The 20,911-nt window shown below is 38.8% G+C and overlaps 4 protein-coding genes across 5 annotated transcripts in view; all 4 read right to left on the bottom strand.

The window, feature by feature from the left end:
* The window catches only part of LOC104722506 (serine/threonine-protein kinase AFC2), a 3,349-nt gene extending 3,035 nt beyond the window's left edge, over positions 1–314 (bottom strand). The window contains exon 1 of one of the 2 annotated variants that reach the window (XM_010440672.2): positions 92–314. In XM_010440672.2, the coding sequence (XP_010438974.1) occupies positions 92–193 (102 nt within the window). In that variant the 5' untranslated portion in view covers positions 194–314. The remainder of the gene's footprint in view (positions 1–91) is intronic. The other variant, XM_010440673.2, reaches the window with a different exon arrangement.
* On the bottom strand, positions 843–3,392 carry LOC104722505 (rhodanese-like domain-containing protein 11, chloroplastic). The gene is made up of 10 exons (XM_010440671.2): positions 3,145–3,392; positions 2,956–3,051; positions 2,752–2,859; positions 2,433–2,529; positions 2,225–2,264; positions 2,062–2,136; positions 1,665–1,752; positions 1,485–1,552; positions 1,233–1,305; positions 843–1,143 (listed from the first exon to the last, which is right to left on the bottom strand). The coding sequence occupies exons 1-10, from the start codon at positions 3,286–3,288 to the stop codon at positions 1,060–1,062; spliced, it is 873 nt and encodes a 290-aa protein (XP_010438973.1). The 5' UTR covers positions 3,289–3,392; the 3' UTR covers positions 843–1,059.
* On the bottom strand, positions 3,470–4,361 carry LOC104727773 (rhodanese-like domain-containing protein 11, chloroplastic). The gene is made up of 4 exons (XM_010446847.2): positions 4,127–4,361; positions 3,938–4,033; positions 3,734–3,841; positions 3,470–3,580 (listed from the first exon to the last, which is right to left on the bottom strand). The coding sequence occupies exons 1-4, from the start codon at positions 4,268–4,270 to the stop codon at positions 3,470–3,472; spliced, it is 459 nt and encodes a 152-aa protein (XP_010445149.1). The 5' UTR covers positions 4,271–4,361.
* Positions 10,783–13,127, bottom strand: LOC104722504 (protein ABHD17B). The gene is made up of 5 exons (XM_010440670.2): positions 12,638–13,127; positions 12,032–12,068; positions 11,698–11,934; positions 11,559–11,606; positions 10,783–11,422 (listed from the first exon to the last, which is right to left on the bottom strand). Exons 1-5 carry the CDS (start codon positions 12,937–12,939, stop codon positions 10,949–10,951), a joined length of 1,098 nt encoding a protein of 365 aa, XP_010438972.1. The 5' UTR covers positions 12,940–13,127; the 3' UTR covers positions 10,783–10,948.

The following is a 20,911-nucleotide window of genomic DNA, read 5'->3' as shown; positions in this document are numbered from 1 at the left end:
ACCATCTTCAATTTTAAATCAAATCAAAGGAATCAAACACAAAATTGGAACCATGGATAAACAAGGTGGAGATAAAAAAAAAAAATTATACCTTGGTTGCAGAAGGCAACACATCCCAACCGAGACGCGCTCTCTTCCTGGGACGACGATCCATGTGAGTATGAGGAAACTCATGCACGCGCTCCATCTCCATAATCTCAGAAAGAAAACAAATTATAATCGGTGATGATTGTTTTTCAGAAAGCCAAAACGGCGATGACGAAAGCTTTTTTGGGGGGTAAACAGAATCGAAAAGCGTCCTAACCCTAGTTTTTAACCAGAGAGCCTATTTGCGAATTTGCGATAGAGAAGCAGTCAGAAACACATCTCCACCGTCCACGTGTAAGCACCCTATGTAACCAGGGTTAGTTGTAACTGCGCTGGATTTAACCAGAGTTGAGTTGTCTGTCTCAATTATTGATAGGGGGAATAGGAATATGCTCTTCCACTTTCCAAACGATGAAACTACAAGGAGTGCTTCTTATTTATCTTCAAACGACACGCATTCTTAGTTCGCTCGAGATTTCTAATCCTCGCTTTTTACCCGGATCGAATATTCCATCCAAACTATTTTTACTTAATTGACCGCATTTTTTTCTTTTCTAAATTATGGTATTTACTTTGTCAACAATGACTGTTACAGTAGAATATAAACCGGAGTCTCTTTGGTTTAAATTAAACCGTTTAATTAAAGTTTAAACACTGCAATACATGTGTTAATTGCGAGTTATGACTTATAAGACTGGTAAACCGGTTTTTTCTAATTGTGTTTGTGGGACATTGCTGACTTGTTGACAAGTGCATGCAATAAGCCAATAGGATAAACGGTACAGTACAAACCATTGGAATGAAGCTAGATGTGATTTGAGGGTAACAAATTCTACCGCCGGATACTCAGAAATCAAAGATGTCTATTTATCACTAATCCGACTATTCGAGCATACTTCAAAAACTACTCTTTTCAACACAACAGGATTTACAGTTTCTTTTGAAGAGAAGTATAAACCAGATGGAGATATCCTAATGGCCTCTTAACTCCTGAATATAATGGCCTAATTGCTGAGCACCAACGAACAAGGCATCGGCTGCGAGAATAACTCCAAACTACATATATGACGACATCACATGAGATCAGCAGTCATGAGGAATATGGTTTACAAAATCTACAAAAGATTTTGATTCACAAAACTCACCAGACGCGCAGTATATACTAAACGGTAGCCCCAACCTTCTTTGGCAGCTTGAGCTCTTTGCTGGTCTGTCCAACTGCAAACAAAAGAGGATACATGAATACAATGCCAAATCCTGCGTATGATGTACAAGATAGCTAGGCCATTGACTTACAGTCACTTCAAACAAATACAAGGCCTATCCATTTATCTCCTCATTGTCTTTCAAACCATTACTTTTCGAGTATAAGACTTGGAAGCAAAAGACATACTTACCCAAGGAACTCTGAAAAACCTCCAATCCCAGCAAGCTTCAAGGGTTGAACACCTTCTGTGACTAGATCCTGCTATCACATAATGAATGAATTAGTTATCGATGTTGTAGACTTTCCAATTCTAAAATGAAACTGAAATATCCAAAAGCACAAAACACAAAGTTTGAAACAATTGCATAACCTCGTCTTGAGCGGATTCCAAACCGCCTTGTACCCAGAAAAGATTCTCATACCCTGCATTACGAAGCAGCTCGCAAGCAGCTAAGGATCTGACAATAACAAGTTTTCGAGTCACGTATATATGACGATCATCCAACATTCTGAACCCAGTGATTCACTTTATACTAACTCTCAATATAAACTAATTTTTATTTCACAAAACTAAAACCATTTGATAATATTACTTCTTCCATTCCCTCCCCCCCCCCCCCCCNCTTATAGTATAATACATAGGCAGAGAACCTAACCAGCCACTTATTCATGATTTAATAAAAGTAACAACATATTTAAAACATTCTACTTAGTAAGGAGCAGTGAGTCCCTTAGCATTCAAGAAGCCTGTTGCTTGTATCAAGTACCTCAAACCTTTTTGGCAAGCAACAATCAGCTCTGCTTCTTTTGGGAATTTCTCCTCAACCTTTGATAAAAAGAGCCTACAAACGAAAAAAAGAAATAAAAACAAGGAGCAAAAAATTATGTCAAAAGGCATACAAGAAGGTCAGCTAAATCTCGCAGACATACCTATTAAAAGATAATGTAGGTGCACCACTCCACCATCCCCCTGTAGAAGCAAAAACATGGTGAAATCTCCGCTAAAATGGGTGTATCCCAAGTTACAGTCTCTATCCTAGGTGGGATTAAAGGATAATATACATTGCAAAGATAAAGATAAAGAAAGGAGTTGATTCGATATCCCTAGATTCAATAGGTCAAAATGGTGAAGAAGTACCCATAGCAAAACTGGTGACTTTTTTGGAAAGAGTTCCAGCGTCAAGGTTGTCATCATTGTCGAAGATAGGAACCCAGGTAGAGCCTTTAACCCATGCCTTCAGAGAAAAAAAAAGAGAACGGAAAAAACGATGAAGAACAATTACCTCAGTGAAACACTATAGCCCAAGGGAATATTCTGTGAAACAGTGACATGCTAAGGTGAGATACATGAATCAAATTCTATGCAAATAACATGAAAACTCAAAAGGTGAAAGTGGACAATCATCATCTATGGATAGCAAGGAGTCTAATAATCCAAAATTCATCTATGAATGTACCTTGTTGCGCTCGCTAGAGGGGCGGACATCAAGAAGAGGTTTGTTTGAAAGAGAAATAGCATAGCCTGCTTCTCTTGGTGTAAGAAGCTTCACTTTTCCTTCCCTTAACTAAAAGCAAAACAACAAAATTTGATGAAAACCATGAACCATCTATAATCTATATAGATGGAGAAATGTGAATAAGGGTTGATTCAAGATTATTACCAAACCATCCCAACGCTTTTTAGCAGCAGCCATGTCTCTCATTTGCTTCAGATCAATATCTTCATCAACAGCTTGCATCCTAACAACACCTACTCTCTAAACAAAGCAACAACACATATATGTTTTTTTTACTTCCTCATTACATAAAACGATATAAAGCCATAAAAGCGAAAGGAAGGATCAACTTACAAGGCGGCGAACAGTGGAAAGGGATGTGCTGCATCCTCTGGGGAAATTATTAAGTGGAGAGGTCATTCTCGAGCTCTGGTTTTTGTAAAGATTGGAACGAGAAGCTAATAGAGGATTTAGAACGGGAAGAGATAAAGACTCCATTAGGTTCCAGCAGTGAGTAAGTGACTGAGAAGATAATCTTCTTCTTCGCGTTTGCGCATCAACAGAGAGACAAAAGAAAAAAGATTAGTCTCTCTCAGTTTCGGGATTATTGGACCGAGTGATCTATTTTGGCTTTTACTGAACCAGTTAAACCGACTCGGTTCGTGACCGCCTCATTTGGTTAGAAAATTTCGATTGGAGGTTCATAAACCGGCTCCACATCAGGGGATTTAAAAGTTCGGCCCAAGCCCATTTCGGCAAGATTATCAATGGTTCTTATAAGTGTTAAATACTGTTTGATTTTTTAATGAATTAAATGTATATTGTTTTGAATATAAGAATCCATGATCTGTTAATTAAATTTTTCTCCTTCAATGGTAATTGTAGGTTCTAATTTTGGGTCTCTTATTTTTTAAAATATTGTTTTTTGATATTTANAATGTACCTTGTTGCGCTCGCTAGAGGGGCGGACATCAAGAAGAGGTTTGTTTGAAAGAGAAATAGCATAGCCTGCTTCTCTTGGTGTAAGAAGCTTCACTTTTCCTTCCCTTAACTAAAAGCAAAACAACAAAATTTGATGAAAACCATGAACCATCTATAATCTATATAGATGGAGAAATGTGAATAAGGGTTGATTCAAGATTATTACCAAACCATCCCAACGCTTTTTAGCAGCAGCCATGTCTCTCATTTGCTTCAGATCAATATCTTCATCAACAGCTTGCATCCTAACAACACCTACTCTCTAAACAAAGCAACAACACATATATGTTTTTTTTACTTCCTCATTACATAAAACGATATAAAGCCATAAAAGCGAAAGGAAGGATCAACTTACAAGGCGGCGAACAGTGGAAAGGGATGTGCTGCATCCTCTGGGGAAATTATTAAGTGGAGAGGTCATTCTCGAGCTCTGGTTTTTGTAAAGATTGGAACGAGAAGCTAATAGAGGATTTAGAACGGGAAGAGATAAAGACTCCATTAGGTTCCAGCAGTGAGTAGTGACTGAGAAGATAATCTTCTTCTTCGCGTTTGCGCATCAACAGAGAGACAAAAGAAAAAAGATTAGTCTCTCTCAGTTTCGGGATTATTGGACCGAGTGATCTATTTTGGCTTTTACTGAACCAGTTAAACCGACTCGGTTCGTGACCGCCTCATTTGGTTAGAAAATTTCGATTGGAGGTTCATAAACCGGCTCCACATCAGGGGATTTAAAAGTTCGGCCCAAGCCCATTTCGGCAAGATTATCAATGGTTCTTATAAGTGTTAAATACTGTTTGATTTTTTAATGAATTAAATGTATATTGTTTTGAATATAAGAATCCATGATCTGTTAATTAAATTTTTCTCCTTCAATGGTAATTGTAGGTTCTAATTTTGGGTCTCTTATTTTTTAAAATATTGTTTTTTGATATTTAAAATTTTTAAATAGAATAGAAGTGGTATAGAATATCAAAGATTGCATTTATATGAGGAAAAAAACAATTTAATTTAGTATTTTACTACATAACATTTACAAGAAATTTACAACATAGTGCACAAAACTTCAGGAAAAATACAGAGAAAAGTAACAAAAATGAAAACTTTCATCTTCCTCTCCCCGGGTGACGGAGGGAGAAACCAGAGGGTTAGATGAGTAACGAAACTAATGTGACTCTTAATGCCACTAAAACACAGATACTTTTTTAGTTTTTACTCACCAAAAAGATTGGAAGAGTTAAAAGCTGTTGAGGAAAAGATCACAGAGAATGACAACAAAAGAAGGAAGTGTGAACAAGATATTGTTGAATTGCAGAGACAAGAAGTGTTGATGAAGGAAGCGAAAGTGGCAATAGACAAGGAGATAGCTCTGATGCCGTCTCATGCCAAAGTTCTTGACCAAAAGGTCCAGAATGTAGACCAAGAGTTTCGGACAATTGTCGCTCCCCATGGAAATAAGCTAGTTGTAGATCAAAGGTGTTTAAGACTAATCTAGTTCTCTGTATGTTCGCAGAAAACATATTGTGACTAAATTAAGTAGAAAGTCTATGTGCTCTGTCTGGAATGCATTTTTCTTTCAGATTTTCCAATCACATCTTAATAAGATAATCGTGAAAGATACAAAGCAATGGGAATCTTGATAGCTCTTAAAAAGAACAACATTTTGAGTAAATGCAAATGACTGTTTCAACTCAACACCTACAGAAACGATAATCACTAGAATCTTTTTAGTCAACAAGAAATTATAATATAAGGACATGACTCTTATGGATTGGTTCTACTTGGACATATGAGAATATGATTCTCCTTTCACTTCCTGTTCTTGCTCTCATCCTACGAAAAAAGGAAACTAACCTGCAAACTAGGTACTCATGATGGCTTCCTTTATAGAACTTGTCACTTTGACAATCAAGAAAGCCTTGCTCATTCCTCAACATCAGGTTCGAATCTAAATATCCAAAAAGTCAGAAGACGACTCCGCTAGAGTTTTACAACAATGTAGACAACTCTTCAATCCTAATTTCCCCATTAGATCAGTCAAGAAAATCAAAACAGACGATAAATAACAAGAGGCAGCCAAATCAATTCTTCAAAGCACATCCGCTATGCAAATCATAATATTCATAATCCAAAATAGCCACAGTTACATATAAAGATCATAGATTTATATATACAAATTGATCAAAGACTTAGAATCATCCATATCAAAGATCATACCTTTGCTTGCGCTAATGAGAAAGAATCCATCTGGAGTCATCAGACTATAAGCAATTGAGAATCGATTCAATCTCTTCCTCCGATTCCAATCTCCTACGATTCCAACCGATCCCATCTCATCTGATTGAGAGATTCGCGACAAAGAGAAAGAGAGGGAGAGGAAGAAAAATAACACAATCGGGCAAAAAAAAATTGCTCTAGATTAAACGGAGCCAACGATTTAGCGACATGTCACAATCTCTTATGTGAAATTGAGGTTACTATATAAGAGGAGCTCTTCAATTTTTTTCCATTTTCTGATTTATTTTTTTATCTCTTTTCCCTTAAAACCCCACTAACAACCTGTCGATAGGGAAGGTCTAAAGATCCACATCAATGTAGTCATCGCTTACGATATTAAAATCAGATTCATTTTAAAATACGGCTGAAAGACATCACATAACATTCTAATCAAAGAAACCAAATATATGACATAACATCAAAGAACTACATTTTGGGCATTTCAATACTTGCCTCCAGAGAAACAGATAGAAAATAACAGATCTTGCATTTCTAGATTGGACAAAAAAAGATTGGGTATTTTAATACTTGTCTTTACTGTTTACCTAATAACCAGGCAGATAAATCAGTAATTTGTTTCCCGTTAACGTGATTCTCTATTAGAATCACATTTGTGCCAACCTAGCTCAAGCCAATATGTTTTCAAAGTAATTTTGTTTTTGCTTTCCGAATTATTTGTTGGATTGCAAGCTTCGGTGTCGTGGAGTTATATATATTATAATTGAAAATGTATTGGTTAGTATGGCTTTGAGTAACAAGAATCTCATTGTTTCTAGCTTTAGTCAAATGGATAAGTTTTTGCTTTCAAAGCTCCTTTTATGTTATGTAGAAAAAAGTTTGAATTGTGGCTATAAATTGTTCCTCATTACAAATATGCTTCCTAACTGGTTTATATTCATGTATTAGGGAATGTTAACTTGTTGTGTGGATTTGTAATTAATATGAAAATATGTAATATTTTGTAATTATTCATTTATATACTTAAATAAATGGTTGGTACCTTATTGACTGAATTGATTATTTAATATTTTATAGTACATGAATATATTGTTCCTTTTAAATAATTATCTTTCAAAATTTAAAATTGGTACAAAATTTGTTCCCAATTGTTGCTTTATTTTTAGCTTTATAAGCTACCTCAATAGTCTTTCCACCCAGAAAAACATAATCAATTTTACATTCAGTCACAGAGATAAATATTGTTTGAGATAATTGATCCAAATCAAAAGACTATTTTCAAATTGTTATAAGATCAGAGGTTTTTTGAAAATAGTTTTAAGTATGCTACTAATGTCGAAGATGTTGCCATGAACATTGATATAGCTCTCATGGAGCTAACTGGTGATCTGGCTAAAAAGGTTCATAGAGGTTGCAGTGTTAATGATCTAATGGCTACTGATTTCAAATTTTCAAGCTTTGGTGTCTATCAATTATAGATATTATAATTAGGAAGATTAGAGATCTTCAGATATGTTTTTATCTTCAGATATTATAATTATAGATATGTTTGCCAACGTTTGTGATGTCTTGTTTTCGGTTACCAAAAACAATTACATCCAAGCTTACCAGTGCAGTGGCAAATTTTTGGTGGAGTACAAATGGTCAGACAGGGGGCATGCATTGGCTTGCCTGGGAGAAATTATGTGTTAGCAAACAGTTGGGTGGTCTTGGTTTTAGGAATGTGGATGACTTTAATTCGGCATTACTGGCCAAGCAACTTTGGCGTCTGATAGACGTTCCAGAGTCTTTGTTTGCCAGGGTTTTCAAAAGTAGGTATTATAGGAATACGCATCCGTTGGATCCAATTAGGTCATACTCTCCCTCCTATGGATGGAGGAGTATATGTTCTGCTCGCTCTCTGGTTAATAAAGGGCTTATTAAACGGGTTGGTTCTGGGGACACCATTTCTATATGGTCAGATCCTTGGGTACCAGCTCAATTCCCGAGACCAGCTTCCAGCAAGGGGCCGTTAAAGGACCTTTCTCTTCAAATGAATCAATTAATTGATCGACAAAATAATTCTTGACGTCTGGATATGCTCAATGAGCATTTTGATCCACTTGATGTTGCATTAATCAGGGCTATTCCGTTGGGTGGTAACCAAAGGGATGATCCCTTCGGTTGGCATTTCACGAAAACTGGGAAGTATACAGTCAAATCAGGCTATCATACTGCACGTCATGACGTGGTTCGGACTTTTGCGGCCACTGGTTATGGCCCGGAAATTACCCCCCTACTCGCTAGTGTGTGGAGGGCTCGTTGCCCACCTAAGATCCAGCATTTTATGTGGCAGGTCTTATCTGGTTGTATTTCGGTTTCGGCAAATTTGGGACGACGAGGTATTGCTTGTGATGTACGATGCGGCGCGGATTCGGAGACAATAAATCATGCCATCTTTGTGTGTCCTCCGGCCCGTCAGGTTTGGGCGCTAGCAAATGTGCCGGTGGGACCTAATTCCTTCCATCTTTTAAGGGCAGCAGAATCCGGGAGCCCATATTGCGGCTTTCCCTTGGCTTATGTGGTTTATTTGGAAAGCAAGGAATGCACGTGTCTTTGACAATATTGCCGAAAGGCCAGAGGATATTGTTAGGGTAGCAGAGGGTGAAGCTGCAGCATGGTAGCAGGCTCAGATAGAGGATGATCTAGTGATCAGTCCCACCTTTCCAGTAGTTTCGGAGTTGCCAGTTAGGGTGCCTACGGTTTCCCTTCCTTCGGTCTTTTCAGGATATCGATGCTTCATAGCTGGATCTTGGAAAGCAGGGGATTTGTATGCAGGTGCTGGTTGGTGTTGTACCTCGATCCAGACAACGTTGCCGTTTTTGGGTGCCAAGAATTTCAGGCGAAGTCTATCTCCATTACATACTGAAGTTGAAGCGTTCCTTTGGGCGATGCGCTGCATGATCGGCCATGACTTCAGAGAGGTAGCTTTTTATACTGACTGCTCAGACTTGGTGAAGATGGTGTCTTCTCCTTCCGACTGGCCAGCGTTCTCGGCGTACATTGACGACATCAAGACTGATAGGGAGGAATTCTCTTCCTTTTCTTTATCTTTAATTCCTAGAAATGCTAATTTGAGGGCGGATTCTTTGGCACGCCAAGCGTGTACATCTCCGCACCAAGTATTGTTTGTAAACGATTTTCCTACCAATTAGCTCGTTTGAGCTGATCTGTTGTTGACAAAAAAAAAATATGTTTTTATTTATTTATTTACAGATAGTAGTAGTATTTTAATTTTTTTTTTTTAAAAAAATATAAGTACATGATAATTTTGTATTTTAGGTTTGTATGCTTTATATATTAGGAAGATTGATTAGGCCGATTGTTTATGAAATATATGTATATAGAAAATATTGTTTTGTAAAATTAGAAACTTAATATTAATTAAATTAGTTATAAACTTAATACTTAATGTTAAAAGGAATGGTTCTAATTGTTTTGGAAATTTTATTAGGATAGAAAATCTTGTTTTCAAAAATCAAAACTGAATATTAATTAATTAAATGAAAAACATATTAATAATTAATGTCAATGATATGATTGTAAATAGGTTCCAGTTTATTTGCTAAATGACTTAAAAAATGTATATATAGATGGCAGTTGGAGCATGATGTGACTCCCTATAATGACTGTAAAGGAAGGCTAAGGTTGTGTCCGCTAGGTTTTGGTGATTTGGTTGGTAATATTCTAATACCTGTTGATAGGTCTATGACTGCACATTATCTTGGATTTACATAACCAATGAGTAACATGTATGGTTGTTCCTAGTCAGCACATCAATAAACTTATTCAAGTGAAATGAATAATCTAATGATGTAAGTCTTCACAAGGTGGATATCATGACAGTATGAAATTCTTGAGCATATATTTTCTGACGCAGCGGAAAGGAATTAGATAGGCGTGTTATAATACACATGAGAATGTTAAGTAAGCTAAATCTAAAGAACATAGAGAAGATTACGTATCCGATATCACCATTGAGCCCTTTTGCGACTGAAATGTTCATCCATTTACATAGCATATCATGTCATCAGTGCAGGGAATAGATCAAGTCTGTCCACGCACCTATTCTACTATCCTGAAGGCTGAAGTATTATATATGATGTGTACTTAATATAAAGCCTGGAAGGCAAGGCACCATTATCGGTCACTGGAATAGATGTAAAATCACCTAATCAAACAGGCCGTAGTAGATAACGATTATTGAGCTTACTTTTATCATTCACACACAAACGTCATAGACAGTGGACTTACTTAAACAACATCCAGAGAGGGCCACACACAAGTCATATAAGAAAGTAACAAAAGGGTTAAAGGTTGCAGTGTATCACGATCTGAAAACACCAAAGAGCAGAGCTGACTCCTCCGTGAGTCATCTTATTAGGCAAAAGGAAAATCCAATATTTTCACCATTGGCCAAACCTTAACAGTAACAACTAGCCTCCGTCCTCCCACTTTACTTCCGTTAAGTTCCAAGGCCTTGTCATTTGCGTCATCTCCGACACATCAGAACTGTGATGGGATTTAAAAGTTCCACATCCACATAGTCATCGCCTATACGAACATCTTCCACCTTGGCTATATCAAATATCAAATTGAATGCAAGATTCCGTGCTGGGGGTGGATCGACTCGGTAGGTATTGATTGACTATTGTTGGTTGATTTACAACTTCCAAGCTTCGATTTGCAGGATATTATGCTTCAAGTTTGAACAAAACGTCAAGAACAACGAGAGAAAAAAACACAGTCAAAAGTGTAGTGTTGGAAACGGTCAGAAAGTTACCGAATTGGTTAAATCTATTTTCCTGTTGTATCTGAACTTGACATACAAACTACAAATACAAATCACACACCCCAATAAATTGAACGACACACTCAAATACAATCTTGACATCAAACCCCATTTTCATTCCGTTGCTCGACTTCTGTCCAACCAATCAACGCTCTTACGTGCTCTCTCCATCGGCTGAGACTTATCTCTGTATATGTCCACGCTTCTTCTTGATCTCTCCATTTCCTCAAATGGAACCTTCAGCTTCTCCGGTTTCTCTATGTGGCTCAACTTGTATCCCTGAAACCTTAGTCTGTCTACGCTTTTCCTTGGTTTTTCTCGTCCGTCCTTACTCTTCCTTGGGGCATCTACACTATGCCGAGGAGGTTGTTCACACCCTTCCATGCTTCTTCTTGAGAAAGAACTGTTTCTTTTCGATGTGGATTTCTCCACAGCGCACACAAACTTCTTGAGATGGCCAATGTATTCTGGAAAGAGTTCAAGATCACAATGGTTTCCACCTTTGAGCCATAGCGGTTCATATTTCTCTTGGCAAAGTTCCCAAAGCTGCTTCCCGTGTGAGAAGTCAACCACATCATCCGCTGTTCCCTGCAACAACAGAAAAGCTTTCACCAGAATTAAAACTAATACTGAGAAAGAATGGATCTTGCACGACAAACTGTTCAGCCTATAACTTGGTTAACTCAATTTATCCAATGAATAATCTTCGATCTCGGAAACTTACATGAATGACGAGGACAGGACACCTCACCAGCGTAATTTTGTCAATGTTCTGAAGAAGACCAAACAATAACAAAGTCAAGGAGGAAGAATGTTTATAAGCAACATAATGTATTGCAATCAAAAAGGGTATTGTATATTACCTTGTATATGTCAAACCAATAAGTTCGCTTAACAGGATACATAACTCTAAGCCCAGAAAGAATTGGACTATGAAGAATGGAAGCTCTAAGTCGAGGCAAACGCGCAGCTAGATCGACCGTTGGACCACTACCAACAGATTGACCATAGAGGATAATATTCTCCTGCTTTGCCCCATAATTCTCTTCAAGACATTTGTAAGCAGCCTCAATATCAGCATAAGTATTTTGTTCTGTGGGCTGCAACAAAACAGGGTATTTATATTCACGGTGTAGAAATGGACCAAACAGTTGAATCACAGAACTAAAGAAAGCTTTGAGATCTGTAGTAACTCACCTTCCCTGATGATTGGCCATACCCTGAATAGTCATACCTGCAAAACACCACAGCATATTCAAATGATTTTTCCCATGTTATAAGATGGAAATTGTAAACTTAATGAAAGTAAAATCCTACTATATATTCAGGTTCATTTTAAGATACAGATCTTGAACTAGAAATGGAAAAACTTCCATGACTACTTACTTGATGTCAACAATCAAAACTCAAACATCTCAACCTCAAAAACTACTTTTTCGTCTCTAGGAGTAGTAGAGATCCCGATTTAGAACAAACCCTAGAGACAAAACTCTCCCCTAAAGTATACTCTTCCAGTAAAATCCTATATTTTTTATGAGTGCAGCAGCAACCTAAACTTTTCAGTAGATTTATGAATCACGAATCCCCTAAGCTTAATTTAAAATTCACTTCAGTCAACCCAAAACTCGACCAAATCTCAGCAATAAGTTTTGCCAATTTTGCATCTTGAAGCTTTGAATCAACTACTTTGCACAAACCCAGGAAGCAGAGCAGAGCAGAGCTGAGCTAAATAAATATAGAAAGAAAGAAAAAAAATCTGATCTGGGCAAAAAAGATAGAAACAGAGAGAAGAAGGGAACTAACCCCATAAGATTGACGCGGAGGTGAATACTAAGCTCGATGAAGAGCTCATACATCTGACCGATGTCGGCAGCATTACCATGAGAATAGAGAAGAGTAGTGACGGCCATAGGGTACCTGATGTACATGGCCACGATCTCGGTGCCTCGGCGCGTGGGCAGCCGCAAAATATCGACATTTTCTCGATGTGGAAAAGGGTTCATGAGAAGAAGCTCCGTCGTCTCATCTCTGATAAGCTTGTACGACGGCGGATTCGGCGGAAAAAAAGCTAACTTGGCGGCCATTGAAGAAGTCACACCTCCCATCTTCTCTAAAAACAGAGTCCACCACAGTCTTTAAACTCTGTGTATGTGTGTTGTATGCGAATCCTAGTGTATAAGTCGTTCAGAGAAGAAGACGAAGATGTTGATGATGATGATTGCGAGGAAACATTCTTTTCTTTTTCCTTTTGTCTTTCTTTTAGAGAGCCAGAGAGAGAGACTCTGGAGTCTGAGACCGATTTGATTTGTTGAAGCTAAATAATTTGTTGTCAACAAATTATAGAAAAACCTTAATATTTTTGTTTTTTCTTAGATACAAAATATTGCAAAATTGTAAATGGTATTTTAATTGTTATTGTTATTTCTCTCTCTGTATTTTTCTTTTTTTGGTGGGAAAAGGGGAGACAATGCCTCCCCTAATTTATTAAAAAAATAAATTAAACAACAACACTACGAACGATAATAGAACCGTGAGTATCTTCTGACAATAATGAAATAAGACAACTGGAAACAACATCGAAAGCATGGAAACCTAACTCAAGCGAGAAAGCATAGTTTGCCAAACCATCAGCCAGACGGTTTGTCACTCTATACGTGTGTAAAATACGGACGCACCAGTCCCTAGATATAAAGTTGTGGCACAACCGTACCAGAAAAGACAAAGGGTGAGCCTCGCTAACCCCTGTCTCGAGAAAACCGACAACTGCCTTCGAATCAACCTCCAACTCGAGCCTTGTCACTTGCTTCTCCCAAGCAATATGAAGGCCATAATAAACACCCCACAACTCGGCCAAAGGAGCCGAACAAATCCCTATTCTCAGAAAGAAGCCACTCACCCAAACTCCCGAGCTGTCCCGTAGTACACCTCCCGCAGTTGCTGTCCCCGGATTCCCATGAGATGCACCATCACTATTCATCTTCATCCAGCCAGCAGAGGGTGCAGTCCAAGCAATCAACCGATCAACACGCATAGGAGCAGGTACTAGACTTCCCATCCCGCTGTTCACACTACCACTCTCCTTAGCCGAGTCTTTGATAAATTTAACTCTATCCCGACACTTGCCGACTCTCCTTGTTATGTAACAAACGCCAGCCAATATTTGCCAATAACACCATATTCATACATCTAGCTCTCCGGAAACCCACTCCTCCATCTTTCTTCGGTAAGCAAACTTTATCCCAGAAAATAAGATGTTGTCTTCGCTTCTCTCCCGTGCTACCCCATAAGAAGGCACGCGACACTTTATCCAGAGCATTCAACAATGTTGTGGGCAATGATATAACACTCATTGTGTGAATGGGAATAGTAGTAAGCACCGCTCTGGTCAGAGTAATGCGACCTGCAAGGCTCAAACATTTACCCTTCCATCCTGCAAGTTTTGCTAAGACTCTCACCAGAACCTCACCAAAAGTTTCTTTGTTCAATCATTCTGCAACACTGGCATGCCCAAATATTTGCCCAAATCAGTAGTCGACTGTATGCCACTCTCTGCACTAATGAGGTTCCCTAACTCCCGAGAGACATTCTTGGAGAAGAAAATATTTGATTTGTCTAAACTTACCTTCTGACCAGAAGCAGTGCAGAAGGTCTCGAGAACTCTCCGTATTACTCTGATTTGTGATACTGATGCCTCCGCAAAAAGTTTCAGATCATCTGCAAAGCACATATGTGAAAGCAGAGGACCCCCATGACACAAGGATATTGGCTTCCACTTCTTATCAGCAATGGCTAGATCAATTTGGTGACAAAGTCTCTCAAGACATAGAACGAACAGATATGGGGACAACGGGTCCCCTTGCCGCAGTCCCCTTGACGGTTTAAAAGGCATTGTCTTCTCTCCATTCCATAACATCGTCATGGTAGGACCTGACACACACTCCATAATCCATCTCACCCATGTTCTCGACAATCCTGAAGCATGAAGAGTATCTTCTAAAAAAATCCCACCTAATGCGATCATAGGCTTTTTCCAAGTCAAGCTTAAGCAGCATCCAACCCTTGCGACCTTGCTTCCTTTTCATTGAGTGTACAGCCTACTGAACCACTACAATGTTGTCAATACTCAATCGTCCTGTAATAAAGCTAGACTACGCCGGTCCTATTAGTTTGGGTATAAACTGTTTTAACCGCAACACCATAACTTTTGTTAAAACCTTGAACAACACGTTACATAGACTGATGGGTCTGAACTGCTGAATTTTCTTCGGACTATTCACTTTGGGAATCAACACAACAAGTGCATCATTCAAACCAGCAACCAGCTCCCCTATCTCGAAAAAACGCAGAACACACCCATTAACCGAATCTCTTACTACCTCCCAACATTGCTGATAAATGATCGGCTGGTAACCATCTGGACCAGGGGCCTTGTAAGGACCCATTCCTTTCAGTGCCTCCTCTACCTCCGATACCACCACTGGTTTACTAAGAATCCGAAGATCTTCACTAGTTAACCTCTGAAAGCCCACAGATGGTAAGTTCTCCACTTGTTGGTCAATATCCTCCGTGGAATACAACCGTTTAAAATAGTTAACCGCTAGCTCCTCCAACTCTTTAGGCTCAGTCAACCATCTCCCTTCCTCATTCTTCAAAGCCTCTATACGGTTGCGTCTTCTTCGAATGATCGTAGAGGTATGGAAGAAACGAGTATTGCGATCCCCGTGCACAATCCACTTCTCATGTGACTTCTGGAACCAAATCGTTTCTTCCTGTTCCAGAGCAACATCAAGTTCCTGGATCAAAAGTCCTTCCTTCTATAATAACTCATCGGTTTGGGCAATCTCTAAGGTATCCTGAATCTCTTTAATCGCAGCTAGCAACCCCTCTCTCCGTCTATTAACATCACCAAAGACATCACGATTTCATTTCCTTAAAGTTGCTCGTAAACCAGTAAGAGCTTCTGGTGTAGTCAAATCCCTCCTCCATGATGACAACAACAAATCCTTGAAACTTGGGTGAGTTAACCACATAGCCTCAAACCGAAAAGGACGTCGAGACGGATCTCTTACTCCCTCCGGACTCAACTGCACATAGAGAGGTGCATGATCCGAGGCTAAAAAAGGAAGGTGGGAGACCAGAGCATCCTGCCATTTTAGTCTCGTGTGCGCACAACAAAAGACACGATCCAACCTCTTCGCAACGAAAAAAATATTTCCACTCTTCCTCTTCTCCAGGTGAACTTGTTTCCACGATAACCCATATCTATTAGCGACTCTGCATTAATCCAATCTCCAAAAGCCAGAGAGTCTACAAACAACCTCCCATTTCCTCCAGTACGTTCATCTAACTGAACAATCATGTTGAAGTCACCTCCGATAATCAGTGGTCCAGGGATCCCCTGAATTACGAAATGAAGCTTCTCCCATAGCCCACTCCATCGAGAAACTGTCGGAGCTGCATAAACAACAACTAGATGTAACACATCCACCCTGTTCTCCACCTTCGCCGCAATACACTGATCAGTAGCCTCAACAATGACCACATTCCCAATCCCAGACCTCTACAACAACCAGATCCCACCTCTCTGTCCCTTAGCATCAACCCGGAAAGAGTTATCAAACCCCAGCCCCTAACAAATTCTACTGGTTCTATCTCCTCTGGCATGCGTTTTAAACAAAGCAAGAACATCGGTATTAAACTTCTTCAATAAATAACGAATCGATCTACGAAAGTTGGGTTTATTCGCCCTCAGCAATTCCATAAGAGACAATTCATTATATCTTGAACAAAGAAAGGTAGAACTACCGGGGAACAACGTCAGTCCACCACGTGGGCTGTCTCCCCCGCCGATGAAACAACCACCACACTACCAACATTTTGTGTGTCCATCGCAACCACATCCAATTGCCCAGTATTGCCCTGAACAACAGTAGGAATCTCCAAATTTGGAGCCTTCCTGGATCCATCCTCACCGCCGGAAAAGATACCCCCGGAGTAACCCACATCACCTTCTGCGACTCGGTGTCGCTTGCCATTACCGAGAACCCGATTATCATACCGAATCGGGCCGTAAACTAGACCCCTAGTGGGCCTGGGAATTTTTTGTTGTCGCCTTTACCCACTCTCAACAGTCCCCCTACTCTTCTGGGCCTTAAAGTCCCTCGGCCCATTACGAACCTCACTAAGCCCCTTCTCGTTATTCAAATCAAGTTGTTTACCCTTTGCTTGGGTGATACGCTTCTCCCCCCGAGACTGTGACGATCCAGACCTCCTACTCCCTCGTCTCACCTCCATAAATCCATCCTCCGTTTGCACCGGCGCCCTAGTTCCCCTCACCTCTGTTTGCGTAGTCGAAATGACTGTTTTTACTGACACAACCTTCGGACACGAATGGACCAGATGCCCATACACTCCACAACCCGAACAAATAGTATTAAGACTCTCATAAGAAACAAAATAACGTGCACCGTTAATCATCATTGTTCCTTTAAGAGGCTTCCTTAGGTTCACTTCCACACACATCCGGGCAAAGCGAGCTCGTTCAAACTGTGAGGTAGTGAGATCTAGTTTCACTGGTCGTTCTAGGCCACGAGCAATCTTCACGAGAGTCGAACTATGATAGTTATTAAACGGAATATTCGACAGACGAATCCACACCGGAGTCGTGACGATCTCATCCTTCAGCTGATCAAAACTCGGAGTCCAACCTTGCACCATAAGGTGACTCCCAAATGCCCTCCACGGCCCTCCAGTTAAGGCGGACAAGTATTCCTCCTCCAGCTCAAACCTTACCAAAAAGAACTGTCGCGGCAAGTCCATAACATACATAGCACCACTTGGTTTCCACAACTCCCTCAACTTCCTCTGGAGAATTGCTATGGAGATATTCCTGCTCAGGACCTTGACAACCATACATTGCTTCCATAGACCATTCATCGCCTCAAGTACCTCACATCCAATGGTTATCACCGGTTCCCCATCCTCACCATCGGGAAACTCCAGTGTAACACGCTCATCCACAAAACCCGCATCAACCACCGCCTCCGGCGATAACAGCCCACCAGCATTTCTCCCAACCACCTTTGACACCCACGTTCCACCTGTATCAGGAGGATCTCCCAGTGGCCGATCTTTCGCACCAACATCAGTCATATTCGCATCGCCGTCACCCGTCACCAAAATCGCACCCTCTTTAACCCTAGCCGCCATTTAATAGATTGTACTTTGTTTGGATTCCTTTGTTCTCTCTGTATAAAAACAAAAACCATTATTTGAGGATTTCAAAAAACTAAAAATTGACCTTTCTTTTTTTTTTCTTTTGTTTTAGACAAATGTTTATACATCAGACACTTTACAAGGAGTAGAGAATGTATGTTTACCTAATCAATTTTGTTTAGGTGTATACTCGATTTATATATTTAATTATTTGTATCGAATAGTTATCTGCTTAGCCTCTAATACTACACATGACAAATCATGAGAGCATGTGTGATTCACATGGGATAACATCATCAAGTCCATTACAAGTTAAAAGATTCTCAAAATTCCCAACTTTGTCTAGGCTAGATTTGGTGTCTATAGTATGATTTCGGATTCAATAAAAATAAAATGTCGAATTTTTGGTGGTACTATTAAAATTTTAAGATACAACAAATGAATTTACAGGTTGTAGAGTTTGAGGGTACACGTGGATGGTTGGTTGCCCTAGAATTGGATTTACTGGCTGGATCATGGGATGGGGGACCAATACAATACAATTAACCCCTCCTCCATTTTTTTTTTGCAGTCAACTTTTATATCTCTATGTATACAAAGATATAAAATTAACTAGTATTTTGTCGGGAGATTTTTAAAAATAGCGCTAAAATAGGTTTTTTTCCAAACTTACCACAACATCTCTAAAATTCCAAAAATAACATCAATTAATCTTTTAAAATTAAATCTTAAATTCAAAATACTAAATCCTACCTCTCAAAACTATACACTAAATGTGAAATTGAGAACCCAAACCTAAAAAAAAAAAATCTAAAAATTAATTTTAAATATTTTAATTGTTAAATAGTGTTATTTTTGGAAATTTATGGAATGTGTGCTATAGTTGTCCATAAAACTTGTTTTAGTGTTATTTTAGGGTATTTTTCTATTTTTTTCTATTTTCCAATAATTGAGTATATTACTAAGATATTAAGAGAGTTTAGGTAGCTCTAATGATAATTTTTTTGTCCAATGAGTAAAATAGGGTTACAAACATGTTTTGGACGGTTTTATATCTCTATTATTTTGTCTAAAAGAAATTGTGGATGTTCGAATGATAGTGACAATAATAATAAATTGCGAATAATGTATTCTAGTAACACAAAACGTTGACGATGGCTCCAAAAATAATTAATAGAGGGGATAAGAGTATGTAAGAGGGAAGCAAAGAGACAAGTGTGGAAATTAATGGAATAGCTGGTCGAGAAGCTAAAGGCAAAGGTTGGGATAAGAGAGTTCCAAGACAAGATCTGGCCTTGAAAATGAATCTTCAATGTCGCTCTATTCTCATACACTTTGTTTCCTCTCCTATCTTTTTTTTTTTAAAATTGTTTTTCGTAGTTTTATGTATATTGCGTCTATTATTTCTTACGCTGTTAGGAGTGTTAGCTTGTTACACATGCATATGATGAATACATATGGACCATTTCTTGTATATCCCGACAATTGTTGCATTTCCATATTCTGTTAAAGCGACTGAACGAGCACGATTGAGACTTTTTACTTCTTGAATTTTTTGTCTTTTAAATGCATAGTTCACTTTAATGGAATCTGCCATCGTCATCATCAGTTGAATTTAGGCTGGAGTATTTCATTTAGATAAACGTGGGAATATAGAGAAATATTTATCACGCCTATAAGAGTTAGATATGAAGACTTAAGCTCGGATAAAGGTCATTTCTTTAGGTCATAACAAATCATTCACCTAACTCAAAGGATCACTGCATTATTCGCGATTACAAAGACGTAAAAAAAAAAGAAGCTTTGTTTCTCGCTGGTAGTATATATAGAGATCCAAAAACGATCGGTGTAAAAAATTTTATAAATGACGCGGGTTGTTGTCACAACTACGGATCAAGATTGAAGGACAGACTTAGCTTATAGAATAACGGTGAGAGCAGGCTGGACTCATTATATATCTACTGGGCCATGTACAAATCAATTCAAGTTGACCTTAAATCCACGAGTAAATAAATATGTTACTATAGGTCATAGACACAACTGTGTGTAATGGTATAGTACTGTTACATTTTCAAGTTCTCTACACAACTTACGCTTTAAAAATCATTGTGGGTCATTTGAGGCTGTCTTAGCACTCCCAGCACTAAGTAAAGAACCCGGCATGGGTGAGAGGGTAAGTGAGTCAGAGCATTGCATAAAATGTGTAAGCTTTTTATCATTTGTTCTTAGCTAACATGGGAAAGAAAAAGAAAAAGAGAGTGTGTGCATTTGATAAATGAGTTCCTTGTATTTTCTCCGGCAAACTGGAAAAACTTGTCTAAGAATTTGGGGCAAAGATTCCAGCTAGACGTAGGTGATATACATAATATTTTATAGGCTTATCCATATTCTTCTAGGATTTATTACATGAGTTTATGAAACCAAATAAGTAAGCCATCTAAATAAGCGTAAATTTCGCATTATTCTACACTTCTGGGTCTCAGAAACAAAAGGTATGTAGTATGTCTTTGGAGTTGAATAAGGCCAATATAAGAAATTTTCACTGTCAAATGAATTCCAAATTTAGGAACGTAGAGGCGGACTGAAAGCTATAGTCATTCGAAGGACAGTACATGATGGTCTGCATTCTGCTATATCACCGACCAACCAAGAAAGAAAACACAAGATCGGCCAAAAAACCTCACCTTCCTGAACCAGCCATCATGAACGCTTGCCTAGGTCGAGGACTACCGAGTCCCTGGCCGACATCCCTACTTGGTAATCATAAATTACATAACTTTCTTTTTATGATTCCTTTACTGAAGTCATAATTCTTTTGCTATTTTATGACGTCGATGTCCTGATTACCCATATATAGTGCAT

This window comes from Camelina sativa, chromosome 11, assembly GCF_000633955.1.
Source record: "Camelina sativa cultivar DH55 chromosome 11, Cs, whole genome shotgun sequence".
Taxonomy (NCBI): Eukaryota; Viridiplantae; Streptophyta; class Magnoliopsida; order Brassicales; family Brassicaceae; genus Camelina; species Camelina sativa.
The sequence above is the reverse complement of the archived record's forward strand: the minus strand, read 5'-3'. Positions and strand labels throughout refer to the sequence as shown.

Bases quoted from the DNA above. Each gene is read 5' to 3' on its own strand.
- LOC104722505 (XM_010440671.2), bottom strand. From the start codon at position 3,288: ATGGAGTCTTTATCTCTTCCCGTTCTAAATCCTCTATTAGCTTCTCGT. The intron at 3,052-3,144 runs GTAAGTTGATCC...TGCTTTGTTTAG, and splicing joins TTTCCACTGTTCGCCGCCTT to AGAGTAGGTGTTGTTAGGAT. The intron at 1,553-1,664 runs GTTATGCAATTG...ATGTGATAGCAG, and splicing joins TGGAATCCGCTCAAGACGAG to GATCTAGTCACAGAAGGTGT.
- LOC104727773 (XM_010446847.2), bottom strand. From the start codon at position 4,270: ATGGAGTCTTTATCTCTTCCCGTTCTAAATCCTCTATTAGCTTCTCGT. The intron at 4,034-4,126 runs GTAAGTTGATCC...TGCTTTGTTTAG, and splicing joins TTTCCACTGTTCGCCGCCTT to AGAGTAGGTGTTGTTAGGAT. The intron at 3,842-3,937 runs GTAATAATCTTG...TTTTGCTTTTAG, and splicing joins AAAAGCGTTGGGATGGTTTG to TTAAGGGAAGGAAAAGTGAA.
- LOC104722504 (XM_010440670.2), bottom strand. From the start codon at position 12,939: ATGGGAGGTGTGACTTCTTCAATGGCCGCCAAGTTAGCTTTTTTTCCG. The intron at 12,069-12,637 runs GTTAGTTCCCTT...GGTGTTTTGCAG, and splicing joins CTCCGCGTCAATCTTATGGG to GTATGACTATTCAGGGTATG. The intron at 11,423-11,558 runs GTAAGTTTCCGA...CTGTTGTTGCAG, and splicing joins GTCCTGTCCTCGTCATTCAT to GGAACAGCGGATGATGTGGT.